A 20,444-nucleotide genomic window follows, 5' to 3' on the forward strand; every position below is an offset into this window, starting at 1 on the left:
CGATCTCTTCTTGACTCTGTAGACAGCCTAACACAATAGCTCTGAGAGGTGCGAACTGCCCAAATCATCTTATGACTGACAATAATTTAAGTTTCAACATTGTTCGCTATTTCACTGATCATTATAGCATAAGCATCCAATTACTGGAATACCTCTTACTTCTCAGCTAATGACAAAAAACCCAACTGCCAGGAAAGCCAGCTTCACCCCTGCAACTTTTATGTTACAACTGTGCTGTTCATATGAACGCCTCTAGCGCATCGAAGATGTTGGGACATAAAATAGAATTTAATACCAATGCATGCAGAGAGGGTACTGCACTGATTTAAATGTGAAAATTCATTTGTTAAAAGCCTACACTTAAGATAATGAGATGATCCTGTTGGAGAACTCCCAGCCCACATCACAGTGCGGCAGAATCCAGGAACCTTACCATAAAATGAATTCCATGAAAAGATGGACCTATGCAGCTTCTTGCCTATAGTAGCCTCAAGACTAAAAGGATACAATTATCAACCTCTTCATCTCTATCCAACTTCTGGGCCAATCAGCGAGTTAGGCACAAATATGATCCGCATTTTACAGATGAGGAGAAAGTTGAAGAGAATTAACTGAGGACTTAAAGCAAGGCAATACACCAAGCTGGGACTGAAACACCAGAGTTCCTGCCTCCGCTCCCCCTGTGCTCCATCTACCAGACAAGGATTCTCAAACTTTGGACATTTGAACAGTGTCGCCTAAACACCAACCTTCCTCTTTATGATTATGGGCCACCTCCCCTCCTGCTGACAGTCAATCAACATCCCTGTGAAGGCTGCAGCAATTACCTACATGGAAAAATAGTATTAGAAAAATAATGTACTTTCAGCTTCTTCTAATGTAACTCAACAGCTGGAGAGAGAAACAGCACCATGTGACCAGTCCGCTCTCCCCGGATCACCAGCGTGAGTCCCTTCACGGATCAGCGTTCGAATATCACTGCTCTAGACCATGTTTTTGAACACTCCAAACTCTAAAGGCTTCAGCAAGAGCACCTCCGCATCTTTAACAGAAAGCTTTTCCAGAGTTGCCCTTCAATTCTCCACATCCCTTTAAAACGGGGGGGGAGGGGCAAACTACGGCCCGTGGGCCGCATCTGGCCCATCAGAACTTTTAATCTGGCCCTTGAGCTCCCGCCAAGGAGTGGGGTCGGGTGGTTGCCCTGTTTCGGCGCTCCAGCCAGTAAGTGGGGTCGGGGGCTTTCCGCGTGGCTCCCAGAAGCAGCAGCATGTCCCTCCTCTGGCTCCTATGCATAGCGGCAACCAGAGGGCTCCGCATGCTGCCCTTGCCCCAAGCGCTGCCCCCTACAGCTCCCATTGGCCGGGAACTCCATGAATTCCATTGGCCGGGAATTGGGGCCAATGGAAGCTGTAGGGGCAGCGCCTGCAGGTGGGACAGCACACAGAGCCGCCTGACCGCACCTCCGCGTAGGAGCCGGACAGCGGGACATGCCACTGCTTCCGGGAGCTCCTTGAGGTAAGCACCGCCCAGAGCCTGCACCCAAGCCCCCCCGACCCAGCCCCTTTCCCCAGCCCTGATTCCCCTCCCACCCTTCGAACCCCTTGGTCCCAGCCCAGAGCACCCTCCTGCACCCCAAATGCCTCATCCCCAGCCCAGAGCCCACTCCCCCAGCCGGAGCCCTCATCCCCCTCCCCCCCGCACCCCAACCCCCAATTTCATGAGCATTCATGGCCCGCCATACAATGTCTATACCCAGATGCGGCCCTCAGGCCAAAAAGTTTGCCCACCCGCTTTAAAACGACAATTAATCTCACTTAAGGTGCACCTCCCCATTCAAAACTAGCCATCCCCAGGACCCTCCAGAATCCAAACCAAATCATCTAGTCCATAGCAGTGACAGAGAAAGTCCCGATGTACTCCCACATGGCTCCGAGGGAGGGAAGAAAACAAAGAAATGTTCAGCTTTGAGAGCCCCCGCCCCGTCCCCACACACACTAGCCCTTCATGTTTTCTGGACTTACACAGAGCCCATAGAAATCATTTCCAAAGCAAAAATCACTGTTTTCTTACTCTGGAATAAAGCTATTTTAATCTCATATTTGCTGGGTGTTTTCTGTGGTATTAGATTGTTGGATTTGGGGGTACAATACCAGCATACTAAAGAGCTACACTGTGCAAACTACAATTCTCATCCGAAGACCTAGCAATGAACTAGCTAGCAAAAATAATCTCTTCTCAATTTTACTGCATATCTTTTTACCCTCAGAATTGCAGATAAACCACAGTCAAGAGAGTCAATTATTGACCCCATTTGAGGCATATTTGTACAAGGACTAAAATGGTAACGCTGGAAAAGTCACATGGTTAAAGACTCGCTGATGTGGCATGGAAGCTTTCGTGTTCTGCTTACACATCATTTTCTGTATTTCTTTCCTTGTATTTTATTACTAGAGACAGTTGCACGAGAACAGGATCTTTGTTGCTTAGGAGAGCATCCGCTCCTGCTGCTTATCCTCTTCCTGAAGTCATAATCTTACGTGACATCAAAATCGTTTCCAGAGCCACCAATTACAGTGTCAGAGGATTATGACTTCAGGTGGGGAATTAACAGCAGGAGCAGATGCTCTCTTTAAAAAACCCCCAAAGATCCTGTTTTCATACAAACATCCCTATTAATAAAACACAAGGGAAGAATAATAATAATGACAGGCAGACTTGTTTCTAAATATAAGACAGTTTTCAGCATTTTCCACAAGGCATCAGCTGCTCTTTGGAAAATTACTGGGAGTTCAAATATAAAGAGACACAGAATTTACAAAAGTGATATGTAGCATAGAAAAGAGGAGGAGAAGGAGATCTGCAATACGGGTGAGGAACAGCATAGCTCTGCATAATAAAACGATATTAAAATTCTGGCCAGCACTGCAATGACATCTCGAACAGGCATGTAGAAGGAGAAAAGCGGACAGGGGATTTTTGGATCTTTCTAAAGATCCCCATGGCACACAAATGAATTAGATAAAGAAATGCTTTTACAGAGATGACAGCCCAGTAAAACAAAAAAAAAACGGTTGACACATCACAGGGACTTTATTTACTCAGATGTTGGTATGTTTTCCAATAGCTACTATCCCAAAGGAACAGGCATGCTCCTAGAGGCAGTAATAAGCAGTCTTGTACATAGTTTGCTAGGTAGATAATACAGTCATAGCCTTTGCTGGATTTAATCCTAGAAAACAAGCCTGAAGCTGGGGAAGGGCTGGGGTAGAACTACCATGTAGGATGCAATAATAATAATAATGCCATTTGATTTGAAATTTTTATTAAAATGTAATAGAGGAAAGCCACAGTAGGTGACTAAGAAAACACACCAAATGCCTTAAGAAAAGGGGAAAAAAATAGTGTGAAGTCTCTGTTGAATGGGAAATATTTTGTGAGATGGCTGCCACCATGCCAAGTGTAATTAAAAGCTTTATTTTCAAAAGGAGTTCACGGTTCATACACAAATGCTTCCCACTATGTGAGCTTCAGAACACTGCAAGGGGCTAGACAAGACTTATTTAAGAACTGCCAAACATGCAAGGGCTACACCAAAAAGAACCCCCCTTAGCCAATCAGAAGGCTTTGAACTGCTCTACTGGGGCACTATCAGTAAGCGACATTCACAAGGGATTAGTGGTCGGTGAATGAGCTGTAGCTACTTGTGGGGAAGGAGGAAAGGCTCAAACTCGGACATCTTCAGTACTTAAAATGCTGCCAGATGTTTTTTTGTTTACATGAAATTGTCACTTGATTTATCATGTAACTGTATGATTGAAGCTTCAAATCAATCATGATGGGACAAGGGGATTAAAAAAACCTTACAGAATACTTACAAGTAGCTCATTGAATGGCTCTTATTAAAATAAGAGGCCATTCTTTGTGCCAAGAAGTTAAATTTCACCTGTCAGCTTCTTAGCATGCTAAAAGGCCATGAGAACGCTACACAGTGCTCCCACACCTGGCCCATATAAAAGCTGGAGGGAAAGGCAATGGGGATAAATCCTGAACAGCCCCAGAAATCCCACCTCAGCCCCTTTCTTACTCACCTCCGTAAAATGGTCTGCTGAAGATTTTTGCAAATTGTGAGAGATTCTCCCATAAACATGTGGCACATGACGACCTCAAGGCAGTTGGCCATGAATGACATCACTGCATCAAACTGCAGAGTTCCACTCCGGGAGATGACACAAAGGCGCTGGAGAGAAGAACAATGACTCAGTGCCTGGAAGAACTGGGTGTTAGCACTGAAGTACGGCTGCTCTAACCTGCAAGAAAAACACAAACAAGTCAGAGGATGAATTTTAAGCCTGCTGCTTTAAAACAAGTGGGGGATGCAGCATTCGTATGGGGCTGTGAATGGTGCAAAGAGTGTCTCCAATTTAGCCATGTGTTGCTCCCACTTGAAAACAGCTGGTGGATTCAGAGATCAGGAGTGGTCTAGCACTATCTATGTACAGAATGCACATGATAGTCTCATGTCTGAGTGGGAGCACCATAGCAAAGGTGATATTCCAATCTCAGCCCTCTTGCTTACAGAGTGCTACCCTTCAGCAATGAGCAGTTTACATGACATCAGCAAACAGAGACTGAGGCAGGCCCAGACTTGGCTACTTGGCATCTGGTCAGAAGGCTAATAGCTGGTATAGACAATGGGGTCTTGCTGCTCCAGCGGACCAAATGCTGAGCAAGCTAGTCACATTGAGCTTGTTGCCTAGAGGATGGTAAGACTCCAGGCAGAGCGAACCAAGTCGGAAAAATTGATTCACAACAGACACTGATGGAGACCTAGTTAGGGTTACCATATTGTAAAAAAAACAAAAAGAGGCCCTGGCCCCGCCCCAACTCTGCCCCCGGCCCACCTCCACCCCTTCCCGGCCCCACCCCAACTCCACCCCTTCCTCAAAGTCCCCGCCCCAACTCCACCCCCTCCCCTGAACACTCCGCCCCCCTGCTCCTCCCCTGCTTCCCACGAATCAAATGTTCGCGGGAAGCCTGAAACAGGCAGGCAGCAGGTAAGCTGGGGTTGGGGTGGCGCGGCCCAGTCCAACCCCCCGTTTCAGCCGAGTGGCTCCGGCCCGCCCCGGCCCCGGTCCTGGTGACTCCAGCTCGGCTCAGGCCCTGGGGCGCTGGCCGAGCAACCCCAGCCCCAGTGGCTCTGGCCCCAGTTCCAGCCAAGCGGCTCTGGCCCGGCGGCGCCGGCTGAGCACCCCCAGCCCAGTCCCAGCGGCTCTGGCCTGGCTCGGGCCCCGGTTCCGGCCCGGCCCTGGCCGAGCGGCGCTGGCTGGCAGCCGAGCACCACCGGCCCCAGCAGCTCCAGCCCCAGCCCGGATCCAAGCTCCATGACCCCTCCCTATTTTCCCAGACATGCCCTGCTTTTTGGAATTTCCTCCCGGACGGGGATTTGAGGACCAAAAAGCCGGACATGTCTGGGAAAATCCGGACGTATGGTAACCCTAGACCTAGTGCTTTTGAGCCACCAGGCTGAACATCTTCAAGCCCTGATAGGTCAACGGAGAGGAGATGAAGAAAGAAAGGGGGGGGGGGGAGAGTGTCAGAGAAGAATCTGTCAGCACAGGATTCTCTGCAACCTCTCCTATATTTCACATGGGCCAAAGAGCTGGTCTGGATTTGATTAAGTAAAGGAATCTGACAGTCAGTCTGCAGCACATGGACCACTTCAGAAAGGAATGTGTCAATTTGAAAATTCACAGTGGAAAGTACTAAACACCTCCCCCTCCCTTACGGAAATTTCTGGAAGCTATCAGCTTCCATGCTGTAACTCGCAGCCTAACCAGATTCTGCATGTCCAGATAACCATTTTACAGAAAGTATCTCCACTGCAAAAGGTCAGTGTCACCAGGAAGATACAGCTGCTCAGTCCAGGTTTGCTAGAAGGATCTCAAAGTAGTTATGAGACTCAGTCACTGGGTCAGTCGAGCCAGGAGCTTGGAGACGTGTAATCCATTAGATGACAACCAGCAGGCAATCCCACCCTGGACTGGATAATCTCTATCTAGCCTTTTGTGGTATGGAGGCGTATCTGAGCAACTCTTCATCCTGATAATTGTTACGTCATGTTTTGCCAGTCCAGAACTTTCTGGCAGTAAGGACGCTTGTGGAAAGGTGTTTTTATTTGACAGCTACCCAGCAATTCACCGTAGAGGTGAGCAATACCTGGTTGTCACTTAAGATCCTGCATTATACTCAATTTTCCAGTTGCGTTAACTGAAAATCAGAAACCTGCCTGATTTTTCACAATATGTCATCATCCTAATGTGAATCTGACACAAAGACACACTGGCTCCCATTTTCTGGGTTAATAACTTCCAAACCTGGGTAGGGGAAGTAGCGGGAAAATGCACGCTAGTAATACTCTATTTTATTCACTAGGTGACACTGCTGCTTTGTAACATCACCTGAAATTAATTTCTAGGCTTGCAGAAAATTCTTGAGCATGGTGGAATTAGCCAAATGACACCCAAGCCGGTTTTCAACCAACAACTTTATTGACAGGTTTTAAATGTTGAGCAACTCCTCCAGATAAAACCTTCCCCAACTCCATTTGGAAAGTTATGACACCTTAACAGAGTGCTCTTATGCTACTACCATGGGAGACATGTGGGCTTTTCCTTTGTGGGAAGCTGTACACATCCTCTCCACCACAGACTGGGCACTCCTGAGGACAAGGCATACCATAGTTCCTGGATGCAAAGTTCTCTGGGCCTGGCCAAATGGAAACCACCACTGCACATCAAATTGTTTTCTCCAAAGATTAGTCTTGCTATGTAACTAGCTCTTTTTGAAGATGTTTAGCCTCTCAAAGGCCAGGTCTACATTAGAAGCCCTTTACCAGTATAAGAACACCAGTATACTAGACTGGCCAAACGCTCCTAGTGTGGACACAGCTATAATGACAAAGTTGTGCTTTGTACTGGCATCAAACCGACCCCCAAGTGAAACAAGCTCTATCAGTAAAAGCACAGCTTTGGCAGTATAGCTGCATCTGCGCTAGGGGTTTTTGCTGACAGAGCTACGTTGGTCAGCGATCACACCACTGTCTGACATAGCTGTGCCAGCAAAAGTCCCTCGTGTAGACAAAGCCAAAGGCTAAATTGCTCTCCTGGCTTCTACTGCCACTGCCCATGCTGCACCTGCCATGGACAGAAGATGGATTCAGAGCTCTGAATCCAGCAGCTTTCACCAACACAAAGATGTTTTAAAAATAAACAGTTCTATTGACCTAAGTGCCACCTTCAGAGCTCATGAAGAAACCTGTTGTGAGAATGTTTACAGAATTTACACCATGTCATTTCCATCACTGTTATTTAGCTATAGTTGAGGTTTCTTTATGTATCTGGATGAATCATGCTACCTTTGTTTGTGAGAGTTAAAGCATTTAGACTCTATGGAGAAAGGCCAATTCAGAAGCAGCAACGAATAGAGCTTTTGGAGGGTAAATGTTCTGCATTATCATAGAGCAATCACTAGTTAAGAGAGCTAACCAGAGGTCTGATAAGAGATCAGGAGAGAGGAGATATGGAGAACGGCCAATTCAGAAGCAGCAACGAATAGAGCTTTTGGAGGGTAAATGTTCTGCATTATCATAGAGCAATCACTAGTTAAGAGAGCTAACCAGAGGTCTGATAAGAGATCAGGAGAGAGGAGATAGCTCTTTGTAGACCAACATGTTAACTTGCAATGCTCTGCACTGCCAAGAGAAAGTCTTACGAATATATCCTCCTTGGAGGCCACAGGGGCTTGAGGGTATACAAACCAGCTCTGCTTCTCAAGGACAATACAGAACACACACTCCACTCCCACCTCCGCAAACCTGCTATCCAGGAGGAAAACCCTCTAATTTTCAGGCCATCACAGCTACCTTCCATGGGACCTGAAAGCTAGTATATTTTCCTCCTTACGTTGGTCCAATAAGATCCCCCTCTCCTCCACATAGACACCTTTCTAGATATGCATGAATAAAAATGGAGCTCAATAACAGGCCCTCACCTGAGATCCCTCAAGCACTTGCAGTGCTTCAGCATGTCCATGAGGGCAGACATATAGACCACTTTTCCCATCATGCCCAGGTTAGCTAATGAGAGACTCCGCAGATGCTGGCACTGCAATCCAATGCTAACAAGCCCAGAACCAGTCAGGATATTAGGTAGCTGTGCTAAAGTGAGGTTCTGCAAAAAGGTCAACTGGCCAATGGCAGCCATCTCTGAATCCCCAACGCTCCGTGCCCGGCTGCAAGGGGGCAGGGAGTTCCGAATTGCTGGCTCATTCCGGGGCATGGCAGAGGAAAAGTTGGACCCAATTAACTCCAAGTTTTTCAAAAACGGGAGGTTCTCCAACAGAGTCCAAAACACAGAGGATTGAGACTTCTGATTTGACTGCTCCAAGAAGTTCTTGGCATATGTTGGCACCCCAATCCGGATTTTCTTTCCAAGGCCTGGGGGCACCACATTAGTCACAGACTGCACAGGTGGCTTGTCTGTGTTTGTAGGAACATCTGTGATGGAGCAAACCGGCAGCGCCAAAGACAGCAGGTGCTTTAGCCGTGCCAGGAGCTGGCACAAATGCTTCCCTAGGCTTTCCGAGCTGTGATGGTGGGCAGCAGAAAGGTTCAGATGTCTCAGATTGCAGCAGGAAACAACCAGACTCTCCACAATGCTGCTGTCAATATCATCTTCTGCCTTCCGAAACAAGGAGTCAGAAGACAGACAGTGAATGCAGCCACTGAGATTCAAACTGGTCAAGCTTTTGAGGTCCTTCCCTCCATTAATAACGCGCAGGATCAGGTGGCCACCAGATAAGGTGCAGCGGCTAAAGCTCAAGTAGAAAGGGTTGTTGAACTTCAAGTGCTGAAGGAGGCCAGATCCATTAATCCAGGACTTGGGCAACTGCAAAGCATCCAAACATACATTTCGAGCCATGGAGTCTAAAAGGTTTTTAGTGGTTCCACTCTCTGCAAAACTGCCAGGGGCAGAAATGAGGAAGGCATGAAGATTCTCTGGGGTCCGGTCACTTAGCACTGCCAGATACAGCCTCACCACCTCCTGATTGACATAGCCAGGAGCCAACCTAGCATAAAAGACACGAAGGTTCTGGTAGTGGGGGACATTACTTTCACCCACCATCAGCTGGCCAGACAAAATTAAGCCTTCTCGGGATCGGTCTAGGATCTCAAAATAGAGCAGCAGTTTCTCAAGGCTGGTGCAGCATGGAACCACCCCATATGACGGTGTGTAAAGGGTCTGCTTGAGCTCCAGTACACGACTAAGTGTGGCTTTACATTCACTGCTCAACTGGCTGGCATCAAAACCAGGGTTTACATCAATTGCCAGTGAGCGCAAGTGCTGGAGAGCAGAGAGCATCTTGGAGAGGCGGAGGGAGGTGAGATGGCAGCCAGACAAGTTCAGCTTCACCAGGTTCTTGCATCGTATTACATGGTCAATGGTGTAACTGGGGAGCCAGTAGCAGCCAGCCATGTTCAGCTGGTGGATCTCTTTTCCAATCCCCCTCATTAGCTGCTTCACTTTGTCCTTGTTGACCTGTATTTAAACACAAACCGCTTCAGTAACATTGAAGAGGATGCTTAATTATACTGCCTGACTTCTCAGTGCCTCAGTTTCCCATCTGACATACCCTCTACTAGAGTGTTTTGAGACCCCTGGATAAAATGCACAATAAAAGTACTAAGTATCATATTGTTGTAACTGCTGGTAGTTTGTTTTACCCTTTGGACTTAGGATCTTGAAGATTACATTTCATTTAGTTTCTAGTTTGAGTCTGCATTACTGACTGGCCCTAACAGATGCTAAGTGACAATGACTGACAGGAATTGAGGGTATTCACCACTTCTCAGCTTCAGGCCCTGTGTCTGCAGAATTATGCATCTGTGGAAGAGTTCAAGTTGACAGAGGAACTACTGCTTGTTCTCTCTGCTTCATCCACTTTCCAGCCCATTCCACATTAGATGAAATATGCTTTCTCCCTTTCCTACACTTAGAGAGACAGTCAACTTAAAAGTCACACTTCTACCTGGAAGTTGTTTTTACTACCTACTATCATTACAACACTTAAGATTTTCTATAACCAAGAGACCGAAAAATACATGTGTCGGTTTTAGTTTGCTTTGGGTATTTGACAGCACTTTGTGTAGTCATTTCCCCCTGTTCATGTGGGTGTTTCACTAACAGGAAGAGAAACAAATTCTGAAAAAATAAGAAACATTGTAAGGGCATCTTATCATCATCATCCTGGGAAGACAGAAATGACCAAAGCTACATTAAACTTTTTTTAAAGCTACTTGTTTTCAAGTTGCTATCCCTTTAGTTTATCACCTGCAGGCTGTTACATACAATTTAGATTTTTTTTTAAAATGCCAGTTAAGTGATTTGGAATACAACTGACATTCTGAAATAGGTCTACTGTACATTCGAGTTAAGCATTTTTTTTTTTTTTTTATAAACAGCCATATGGAAAACCAGAAGTGGTTGTAACATTGGCTTTCTGGACTACATCCTAAACTAAGTATCAGAGGGATAGCCGTGTTAGTCTGAATCTGTAAAAAGCAACAGAGGGTCCTGTGGCACCTGAAGGACTTGCATCTGAAGAAGTGAGGTTCTTCCCCACGAAAGCTTATGCTTCCAATACTTCTGTTAGTCTCAAAGGTGCCACAGGACCCTCTGTTGCTTTATCCTAAACCAAGTGACAGTAGGTCTCTGGAGTAGCCACACTAACTGTCCTAATTCTTGAGAAATCACCCCCTTCCCTCCAAGTCAGGGCTATAAGGATATAACTATGTTTATGGTTTGTTTTGTACTTGGAGAAATCAGTCTGTCTTCATACTCTCTGAAGCAGCCCACTCTGGCAGCCTACCACAATCCCCATGCCCTATCTGGGCATAAAACCAGCTTCTCCCCACCTGATATTTTTTATGAAGTTGCACCGTGTGGGTTAAACTCTTGTCAAGACAAAGAGTTGCAAGCTTTCTGCAGGTTCTCCTCACATTCAGAACAAGGTCTGTGCAAGAAACGTAGCTCAGGATGTGCAAAAGGATCTCATCTGAGAACTCCATCAGGTTGATGCCATTACTGTCCTCCCCAATCTCTGCACTCAGCGTCTCCTGAAAGGAAAAAGCAGCAAGTCAGCTCGGAAGCCTCATGGAATTAATGAGAGACAGAGGAGAAAAGACAGACCTGGGAAGAGCAGGATTTATAAAATAAGCGGAGGTAGAAATGGATTAAGCCTCACGGATTGAGCCATTGGTTACTACTGTCTACAGAGACCAACTTTCCTCTAGATCAGATTTTACACTACTGCCTTGCCAATACTGCAGTGCCTTCTCCTTGTTTTGCCAATTCATCAGCCTCCTTCGAAGTGCTGATTTAGAAACAGAAGAAAACCCTTTTATGCTCATTCTGTCTTGTAGTTTATTGCTACGGTGTTGTTACTAAACTAGTTAATTCCCAGTACTGCCCAAGACCTGCTTGGGAGTTGAGAAAGTGATTTTCCCCTTCTTCAGAAATGCAACCTATCACCTCTATTCCCCCTACCCTCAAAACGTGTGATCTAAGTAAGAACCTCTTACTTTGCCTCATCTTTTATACCACCATCTGCCTTCAGTTTATTTGTACATTTTATGTCAGATGTTTACATCGTTTGAAACTACAGAAACTGCAAAGTCATATTCCACCTCTGTTTTTCCTTTTTATCCTCCCTCCCTTGAGATCACATGTTGTGGCAAGAATTCCCAGCTAACAGACTATTAATCCCAGAGCTCATCAACACTGCAGCAGCCATTGGGAATGATTCTGTAGCAAAATAATACTCCCAAGCCTGAGTGTCTGGCATTTACAGCATGCCTACACAGAGATAAGAATAAAACTAGATTATTAAAGACCCTCACGGAAATCCTGTCCCATTGAAATCAATGCAAATTTTGCCACTGATTTTGATGAGGGCCAGGATTTCTCCTCCTGTCTTTAAAAGGGAAACTGAGTTTGCTGAATTGACTGAAAGCAGTGCAGTACCCTAAATATATATGATATAGGAGTTTGGTCCTATGGTCAGACTCTGTTTTAAAAGTCTAGACATACAATTTCTAAACTAGGGAGAAAACATTTTAAGCCAGTACAGACAACAAATACCCAGCACAGACATGGCCAAATACCCCACCAACACACTGCACTACAGCTAGAGCACTGAAACAGCTGAACCGCTCCTTTAAGGATCATTTCAGAAACAGTTATTATGCAGTTCTCATGGATAAAAGATGCACGAAGCAAATATCACAATTTATAAATTCTTGCTAACTCATAGAAAGAATTCATCCACTAGTAAGATCCTAGACAGTTCCCCTTCCAGTTTAACTAAACAACCCATAACCAGGCCGGGCACTGACATGGAAGTGAAAGGATCACCTGGCAAGCCCCAGAATGAGCCTACTTTGATCTAAGGTTACTTTCCATTCATTTTTACATTCTAATCCCTTCCACGGTTCTTTCATTTGTTCTAATCAAAAACAAGTATGACAACAGTCCTTGGGTCTCAAAAGAAAGCCAAGCCAAAACAACATCAACAGGAGAAAAACAAGTCTGGAGCAGGCACGCGCGCGAGGCTAGAATCATAGACATGTAGGGCTGCAAGGGGTCTCAAGAGAAGAGGTCATCCCGTCCAGCCCCCTGCCCTGAGCCAGGCCCAAATAAGCCGAGATCATCCCTGACAGATGTTTGTTCAGGGGATTCCGCGAGGTGAAACACGGGGAATGTGGATGGTATGGTTGAGAAAGGCGCCAGGCTGCCATCGAGGGCCCCCGTCAGAGCAAGGGGGCATCAGTGCGGCGCCCCCACCCCCACCCGAGAGGGGGGACTAGGCGAACTCAGCCTCCCTGGCCCACTCAGCGCAGGGCCTTGCGGGGGGAGGGGGGGCGGGGGAGGGATATACGGGGATGGAAGGGGGGGAGCTGGGCCAGCAGGGCCCGTAGGGAAGAAGCTTTGTGGGGAGGGATGAAGGCAGGAGGGGGCGGAGTCGGATAGAGAGGGGAGGGGGTTGCTATGGGGCCGCGCGGGGGTTGCTATGGCGCCGGGCCGCTGCCGCTGCCCCCTCTCCCGCAGCTTTACCTGTCCCGGGTCGAACATGGTCCCCCAGCAGCTGCCTCCAGAGCCCGGGCCGCCCTCTCGAGCCGCTTAAACAAGCCGCTTCTCCGGCTTCAGGATCACCCCACACTTCCGGCGCACCTCTGACCTCACTTCCGCTCTTTCTCCTGGGCCAGCTCCCTGCCTTCATCTTGGGAGTGGCATTAGCGTCTCAGCGCCGTCCTTTTGCCGCCATGTTGGGAGTGGCATTGACGCCCATTCGTGCCGCCATCTTGAGTGTGGCAGTGGCTCTCGCCCCCTTCCTAGCCGTCATGTTGGGAGTGGCACTGGGCAATCCCTGATCCCTTATGGCAATTTTTCCAAACCTTCTTTGAGCCATGGTATGGGATTACACGGAGAATCGTCTCTAGACTCTGTGCCATAGGTCCTGATAGCCTGGGCCAACAAAACCTATGAAAGATGTCATCCCATACTACAGTCTTAGGGTTTTCAGAGTTGCCAACCCCAAACAACGAGTCAGGTGCCAAAAGAAACCCCATAAACTTGGTTTAGAAAGCAGGATATGTTATTAAAGTAATACATGGGGGAGAGGGTCTTTTAACTTGCCTTCCGGTTTCTGAGCTATTAGGGAAACATGTTTTCAAGCATTTATCACAGCTAATAATTTACTCTTTTTTTAAATGGAAGCCAGGGTTGTTGCATAATCCCATGACTCCGAGCGCTGGGACTTTTAAGATAAGCAGCAAATATGGTGAGATTCGTGATAAACTCATAAGAGTTGGTAATGCTGGTTTCAGATTACTTTCTATAGAACCCCGTGAAATTTCTGCAGCTTCATATTGGTTTTAGCCCTATTAAATTGTATAGGACTTTACCTTAAGGCCTGTCTATCTACTATCACAGGCTACTCCCTCATTGAAAGCATTTATTGTACCCTGTTGCAAACAGAGTACAACATTTCAGACATTTATTCATTAATTAAGCCTCAATCCTGCTGTCGGATCGTGCAGATGGACTCTTTTGTTCGTGTGGATCAAGCTGCAGGGGTGTGGCCTTACATTGTGTGATGCCAAACACAATGAGGCCCTGATCCCACCTGGGGCCTCTATGTGCTATTGCAATACACTCAAATAATAGTATTATGGGGTGGTAATGCAGTCACTCAATAGCTAGTGAAATAAAAATAAACATATAGGAAAAATTAAACCCATCTGTTTAGTCAAGGTTTGCTCAACGAGCTGAAAATGGGGTATACAGTCTGCACACAGCTGATTGTGGGGTTAAGTTTCTTTAGATTTAATTAGACTTTAGTTAGTTATCTCTATATTGTTTAAAACAATTTATGAGCAGTAAAATCTAGACAAGAATCCATCCTTATTGGTCAATGCATTTCAGAGAACCTTCTTATTGTGTATTTAGCTAAATGTATTATTATTATTAATAATAAACATGTATGTTGTGATACCGCTAAGAGGCAGTCACTTCATTGCCTCATTGAATTAGACACTCTGCAAATATATAGTGAATGACAATCACATAAACATAAATTTCACTGTATCTGGGCCCAGAAACATTGCGAGGGGGCCAGTGAAAATTTTTTAAAATATATCTTAAATGGAGTCAGGTAACACCGCCTGGGCTACTGAAAAGCTAGCCCCAAAGCCCATGTCTCCCATCCACAGCAACGGATCCATTCTGATGTGGTTTGCTTTGAGCCAGGCAGCAACTCATTTCACATCGTTCCACAAGCGATACGGCATCATAGACTTTAGCTCCAAACAGACAGAGAGGTTGCTCACAAACTCCTAGCATAATTCAAACCCACGACTCAGCTTTGCAAATGTCAGTCAACCCCTTGAGAAGTCATCCCAAATAACCCTGGGCAGCAGTTACTGATCCCTTCAGCACAATTCCAGCTCTGCCTATGAGTCGCTGGGTGGCCCTTACTTCCTGTTCTGATTGGTGTATTCAAATAAAGTTTGATTATTAACACATCTAGCTTTGCAGGGCATTGCAGTTTTGTTTTCCCAAATGCATTTGTTCATTCGATGGCTTCCATCCGGATCCACTTTCAGGAGGGAATGCAAAGGCCTTGCCAATATTTGCAATTATCCCTGATCCCGCAAGCGTAGCAGCTGCACTGAGGCAAATCTCAAGTGTAGACAAAGAAAGGTAGAGCTCACCCTACTTTTGTATCCCACACCCACTCGGTGTGGCACTTTGTCCCCTTCTTGTGATGACTTGGCCACATGCAGAGGTTGATAAGTCTTGAATATTGCGCCCAGTTCTGATTGGCCCATCTCAAAAAAGATATATTAGGATTGGAAATGGTACAGAGAAGGGCAACAAAAATGATTGAGGGTATAATGGAACAGCTTCCATATGAGGAGAGATTAAAAAGAGTGGGGCTGTTCAGTTTAGAAAACAGATGACTAAGGGGGAGGGGAATATGATAGAGGTCTATAAAATCATGAATGGTGCGGAGAAAGTGAATAGGTAAGTGCTATTTACCTCTTCACATAACACAAGAACTAAGGGTCACCCAGTGAAATTGATAGGCGGCAGGTTTAAAACAAACATAAGGAAGTATTTCTTTACACAGTGCACCGTCAACCTGTGGAACTCATTGCCAGGGGATGTTTTGAAGGTCAAAGTATAACTGGGTTCAGAAAAGAATTAGATAAGTACGTCTCTATCAACAGCTATTAGCCAAAATGATCAGGGACGCAAGCCCATGTTCCTTGTGTTCCTAAACTTCCAACTGCCAGAATCTGGGATTGGATGACAGGGGATAGATCACTCAAAATTGCCCTGTTCTGTTCACTCCCTCTGATGCATCTGGCATTGGCACTGTCAGAAGGCAGGATACTGGGCTAGATGGACCATTGGTCTGACCCAGTATAGCTGTTCTGATATTCTATAGTATCAGCTAACAGAAACATCTCTTTAGGCACAAGGTGCAGCTTGTGCTTTAAGATTCAGAAGTCCAGGGTTCAATCCCCACTGCTGATGACTCACCCAGGAACGTTATATTGCACTTTCAAACAGATAGTGAGTGCAACTTACCTCATTTGCATTGCTGGCTACTGATGGCTGAATCTCAAGTACAGAAACCACCAAAATGATGGTTTTTCTGTAGCTACATGTATGGTTTTAGATTTGTTTTCATATAAAGGATTCCTTAAAGATGACCTAGAAAGGACAAAAATGAGTAATTGCCCTGTTTCTTTCTGAAGTCATGAACAAGGTATTAAAAGACTAGGGGGTGATTGTATTTTTAACCTTAGAAATATCAGGAGCCTTATGTCTTGTTATACCTGTTTTGCTAGCAGTGTCCCTTGGAGGGCCCAAAGCTATGGAGTGAGAGCTCTTTCAATCCTTGATTGATTGATGGCAGAGAGTGTAGCATCTTTAACAAGACATGTATTACGCTCACTATTTGGCAAGTGCTGGAGTTAAATAGAAGTTATCAAAACCAAACCAAAAGGATATTTTAAAGTCTGAATAACAATCACCCAGCCCCCTCAATCAGGATTGACTTGCTTAGTATGGGTGAGATCACTAACCTACCCATTCTCTAGTCATCCATAGAATTTTTCATGCAAAAAGGGTAGACACGACCTGAATTTCCAATGTAACATACAGGCAAAATAAACAACTAAAACAACAGGACCAGCATGATAGGCGTAAAACACCTGGAGGGCAGCGTCTGTGCTGTGCCTCCAGAAGGTGTAGCACAGAAGGTGAAGGTGGAGGGAACATAAATGTGGCTGCTGTACGGACTATTAAGGCTCCCAGTGTAACTACAGCAATCTCCCCGGTGATGTCCATGCATTGCAATGAAAGTTGGAATAGCTAATAGCATGTGATACGGCCTCATCCCTCTTGCCACCAGTTTGCCGCCTACTTGGGAGTTATGGGGGCGGGGGGTAGAGGGCAAGCCAGAGCACAATGCCACCTCTAGCAACTATCTAATGTAGTTTAGCAGCCACTTTGCCAAAAAACAGACACACCACTCGCTTCAGAACATGGAACTCTTCCTCTGAGCGCAAAGAATATTTACAACCCATTTCAATGACAAAATCCCAGTCAAAACATTCTTTATCTGCTGCTTGACAATAGACTTTTCCCAAAGGGGGCATGTAATGCGTTGACACCATATGATAGCTTAGTTTGTTTGCATGAGTATAACCTGTAGCCAGCAGCTTTGCACCTTCACTGGTGCTACACACAGCTGCTAAAAAGAATTGTACCACCACTAACGATAAGCATTTCTTCTGCAGTGTAACTAGCTATACTTTCTGTTAACTAGAGCTTGTCAGGCTATCTGTAACAGCACCATCTGGTGGCACCCAATAATATTCCCAGTGGTTGGGAAACATTGAAAAGTAAGGAGGCTGATGATCAATTAATGCAGGAGTTAAATCCCAAAAGAAGAAACAATCTCCTTTACCAAGGACATCACTAATCTGTTTCGATAGCTTGCACCCATAAGCTGATCAGTGAGGTGACTTCCTTGTTCCCAAGCTGACTTCAGAGCACACGTCTTGCTGCTGGTGTCTACCTACATCACTAGGTGAAAGTTGAGCACTCTTAGGGGAGAAAGATGAAAAACCAGGTAAGTCTGGGCCCAATTAGCCTTCTTCTCCCAATCAAATGAAGTGTGGCATTGACTGGGAAGTTGAGTGAAGGCTAGATGGCTGAGGGTTAAACCCATGACATGGTGTCTCAAAGACGGTCGAGGAAGGTGAAGCTAAGACAAATGGGAATTCTTGGGCCTTCCAGAAGGATATGGAAAAATCCCCTAAAAAATCCAAATGAGGGTGGATCCTAGTCACTGGCACCCACAATACTGACACCCATACCAGGTACGGCTGAGAAATCGACTTACCCAATGGCCAAAGTGCCAAAGAAAAAAGGATTTACTTGGATTCTGTATTGAGAGTATGCTGAGGAAGTCCCAGCAGCATTAGGTGCGGCGCACCTGTTCACTGATCAGTGACCGGGGTCTGAAGGCCCAGCTAGGTATAAAGTGAGAAAGCAGAGACTGGAACAAGAGGGACTCCCCCATCTGGGAAGCTGAGGGCCTTATTTGAAATGCAAATACATTTGATGAATAAAGTACTAAATTTAGCGCTGAATCCATGTCGTGGTTCACTGACGAACTCATGCAATGATGTAAATAACACGCTGCCCTTCCATAGCCTCTTTCTTCTAAGGAGCTCACGGCCACCCCTACCATGGTGGGTATCGTTCTCCCTAATCTACAGCCGAGGAAAGCAGCACAGCGACTGTGAACTTGCACATGGTCACAGTGAGTCAGTGGTAGCACAGGGTATAGCGTCAAGGTCTCCTGACTCCCGGGCCTCTGCCACAGCCAGTGCACCGTGCATGACTACTTTTGATGAAGGACAACGCATTCTTCCAGTGACCAGTGATTCAGTGGGATTAGAGTCAGTGGAAAGATATATTACCCCCAAACCTATGCAATGGCTAGAAATAAATTCCCAGATCTAGCTCAACACTAATTAGCGTTAGGAAGAGATGACTATGTATAAAAAACATCCCCTCGCTCGCTAAAGGAAAACACCCCAGGAGTTGAGAGTCCTGAGTAGTGAGTAATGTTTTCCCCAGGGTGACACAAAATTCTTTTCTCTAGCATGTAATCACTAAGAGACACAATTACCAAGCCTTATCCAAGGAACCTAATAAGAATCTATGCATGTTCAACTTGGCATAACGCATAAAGTTCTTGGTTAGCCAAGGCGATAAGCTATACCAGAAGAACCTTGCGCACTTCAGTGGTCGGTTGACTGTAGCTGCAAGGGAAAAGAATCAGAGAAGCCCTTGCAAAAGCACCTCTTACGTCATAATCTTCTGTTTGTATCCCAACCACCATTTCAACAGCAACTTCTTCAGTCAGAAAGGAAAGCATGAGTTGGACCCTTATACACAAGCTCCATGGCATCTCCATGCTCTAAGGACAAGCTAAGAGACATGGGTTTAGATCATCCTCTATGCCCCCGAACATGTGTTTGGAAACTGAGTTTCTGTAAGCATCCATAGCCAAGTATATATTAATACGGTGACAGACCAAGGCCAGCAAACTCAAAAGTAAGCTGAGCTCCCATCGTTAATACACTGCCATTCACAGGCCTGCACGCTGGAAGATGGTTTACACCGTAGGCAGCTTGATAGCTAGGCACAGCAGGACAAGGCCGAAAAAGCAGATAAAGACTGAATTTTAGTCTCAAACTGGTTCCTGCCTTCACTCTGTTTTTAAAGGTGATCAATTGGCAGTCCTTTAGTGCTGGTAGGCAGGCAGACTATAAAAGCCTTGGGAAATCATTACATAGCCTGGCTCAGTCCCTCTCAACTGGATGAGAGCCTGACCCCATGTGCCATTGTTCGTGCTGGAACATCCTCCTTTGAATCCCTCAAGGCTACCTATAGTGTAAAAAATAAATACAAGTTAATACAGATGTCCCAGTATGTAGGGGAGAGGCTGCAGTCTAGACAGCAGGGCATAAGGCTGGAACTCAAGAAACTGTGGGTTAAGCCAATTCACTCACTGTGCCTGTCTTAGACAAGTTCTTTGAAGCAGGGGTTGTTTGCATAGTACCCAAAATAATGGGAGCTTGATCTCAGTTGGGTCTCTACACCAGCCAATCATATGGCCTGTATCTCTCCCCGTCTCAATGCCATCCTTTTAAATGGATGGCTCTTTATAACAGGGCCATGCCTAGCCCAGTTTGGATGCTCTATAAATAAACTCCCTACTGCCCTGTGAGTTTTGCTATTGACTGATAATCCTAGCTTTAGTGACTAAGTATAAATGGTCTTTGTGGATCTACTCTTAGAGGTATGCGGCTTAATGCCTCTGCTGACTTTTGCAGACACTGTAACTACTATCAATCAGTTTTGCTTATAAACAATGAGGGTTATTATGGGCGAGGTACTAGACTCCTGGGTATTTTTAGCATTGATTGGAGCATGTGCTTATAGTCATTGATTGATGGGGATTTTTAAATCTTAAAAGAAAGTGCATTGTGACAGCAGACTTCAGTTCTGCTTGGGGCACATCACTGCACATCTGGCAGTACTCACCCCTGCAAGAGATCAAAGCCAGAGTTCCCAGGGGAACATATTATAGTGTAGGGCAGGTGGAGAGCTAGAGCAGCAACTTTTCTTCCAGCCTCCACTTCTGGCATGACTTTGCTGGTGACCCTGCTTACTAGCTGCTCAGCAACCTGCAGTTGGGAGTTGTGGAGCCCTATGCCTTCACCTGTGTACTATGGC

At 45.8% G+C, this 20,444-nt stretch overlaps 1 protein-coding gene across 2 annotated transcripts in view; it reads right to left on the bottom strand.

Annotated features, from left to right (window-relative positions):
* FBXL18 (F-box and leucine rich repeat protein 18) overlaps window positions 1–13,256 on the bottom strand; it is a 30,204-nt gene extending 16,948 nt beyond the window's left edge. Inside the window, exons 1-5 of one of the 2 annotated variants that reach the window (XM_054042886.1) lie at window positions 13,170–13,256; window positions 10,973–11,173; window positions 8,050–9,596; window positions 4,089–4,307; window positions 750–827 (exon numbers count right to left, since the gene is read on the bottom strand). In XM_054042886.1, the coding sequence (XP_053898861.1) occupies window positions 824–827; window positions 4,089–4,307; window positions 8,050–9,596; window positions 10,973–11,173; window positions 13,170–13,187 (1,989 nt within the window). In that variant the 5' untranslated portion in view covers window positions 13,188–13,256 and the 3' untranslated portion in view covers window positions 750–823. The remainder of the gene's footprint in view (window positions 1–749; window positions 828–4,088; window positions 4,308–8,049; window positions 9,597–10,972; window positions 11,174–13,169) is intronic. The other variant, XM_054042885.1, reaches the window with a different exon arrangement.
* Between the last annotated feature and the right edge of the window lie 7,188 nt (window positions 13,257–20,444).

The sequence above is a fragment of the Malaclemys terrapin genome, chromosome 10 (genome assembly GCF_027887155.1).
Source record: "Malaclemys terrapin pileata isolate rMalTer1 chromosome 10, rMalTer1.hap1, whole genome shotgun sequence".
In the NCBI taxonomy this organism is placed as follows: domain Eukaryota; kingdom Metazoa; phylum Chordata; order Testudines; family Emydidae; genus Malaclemys; species Malaclemys terrapin.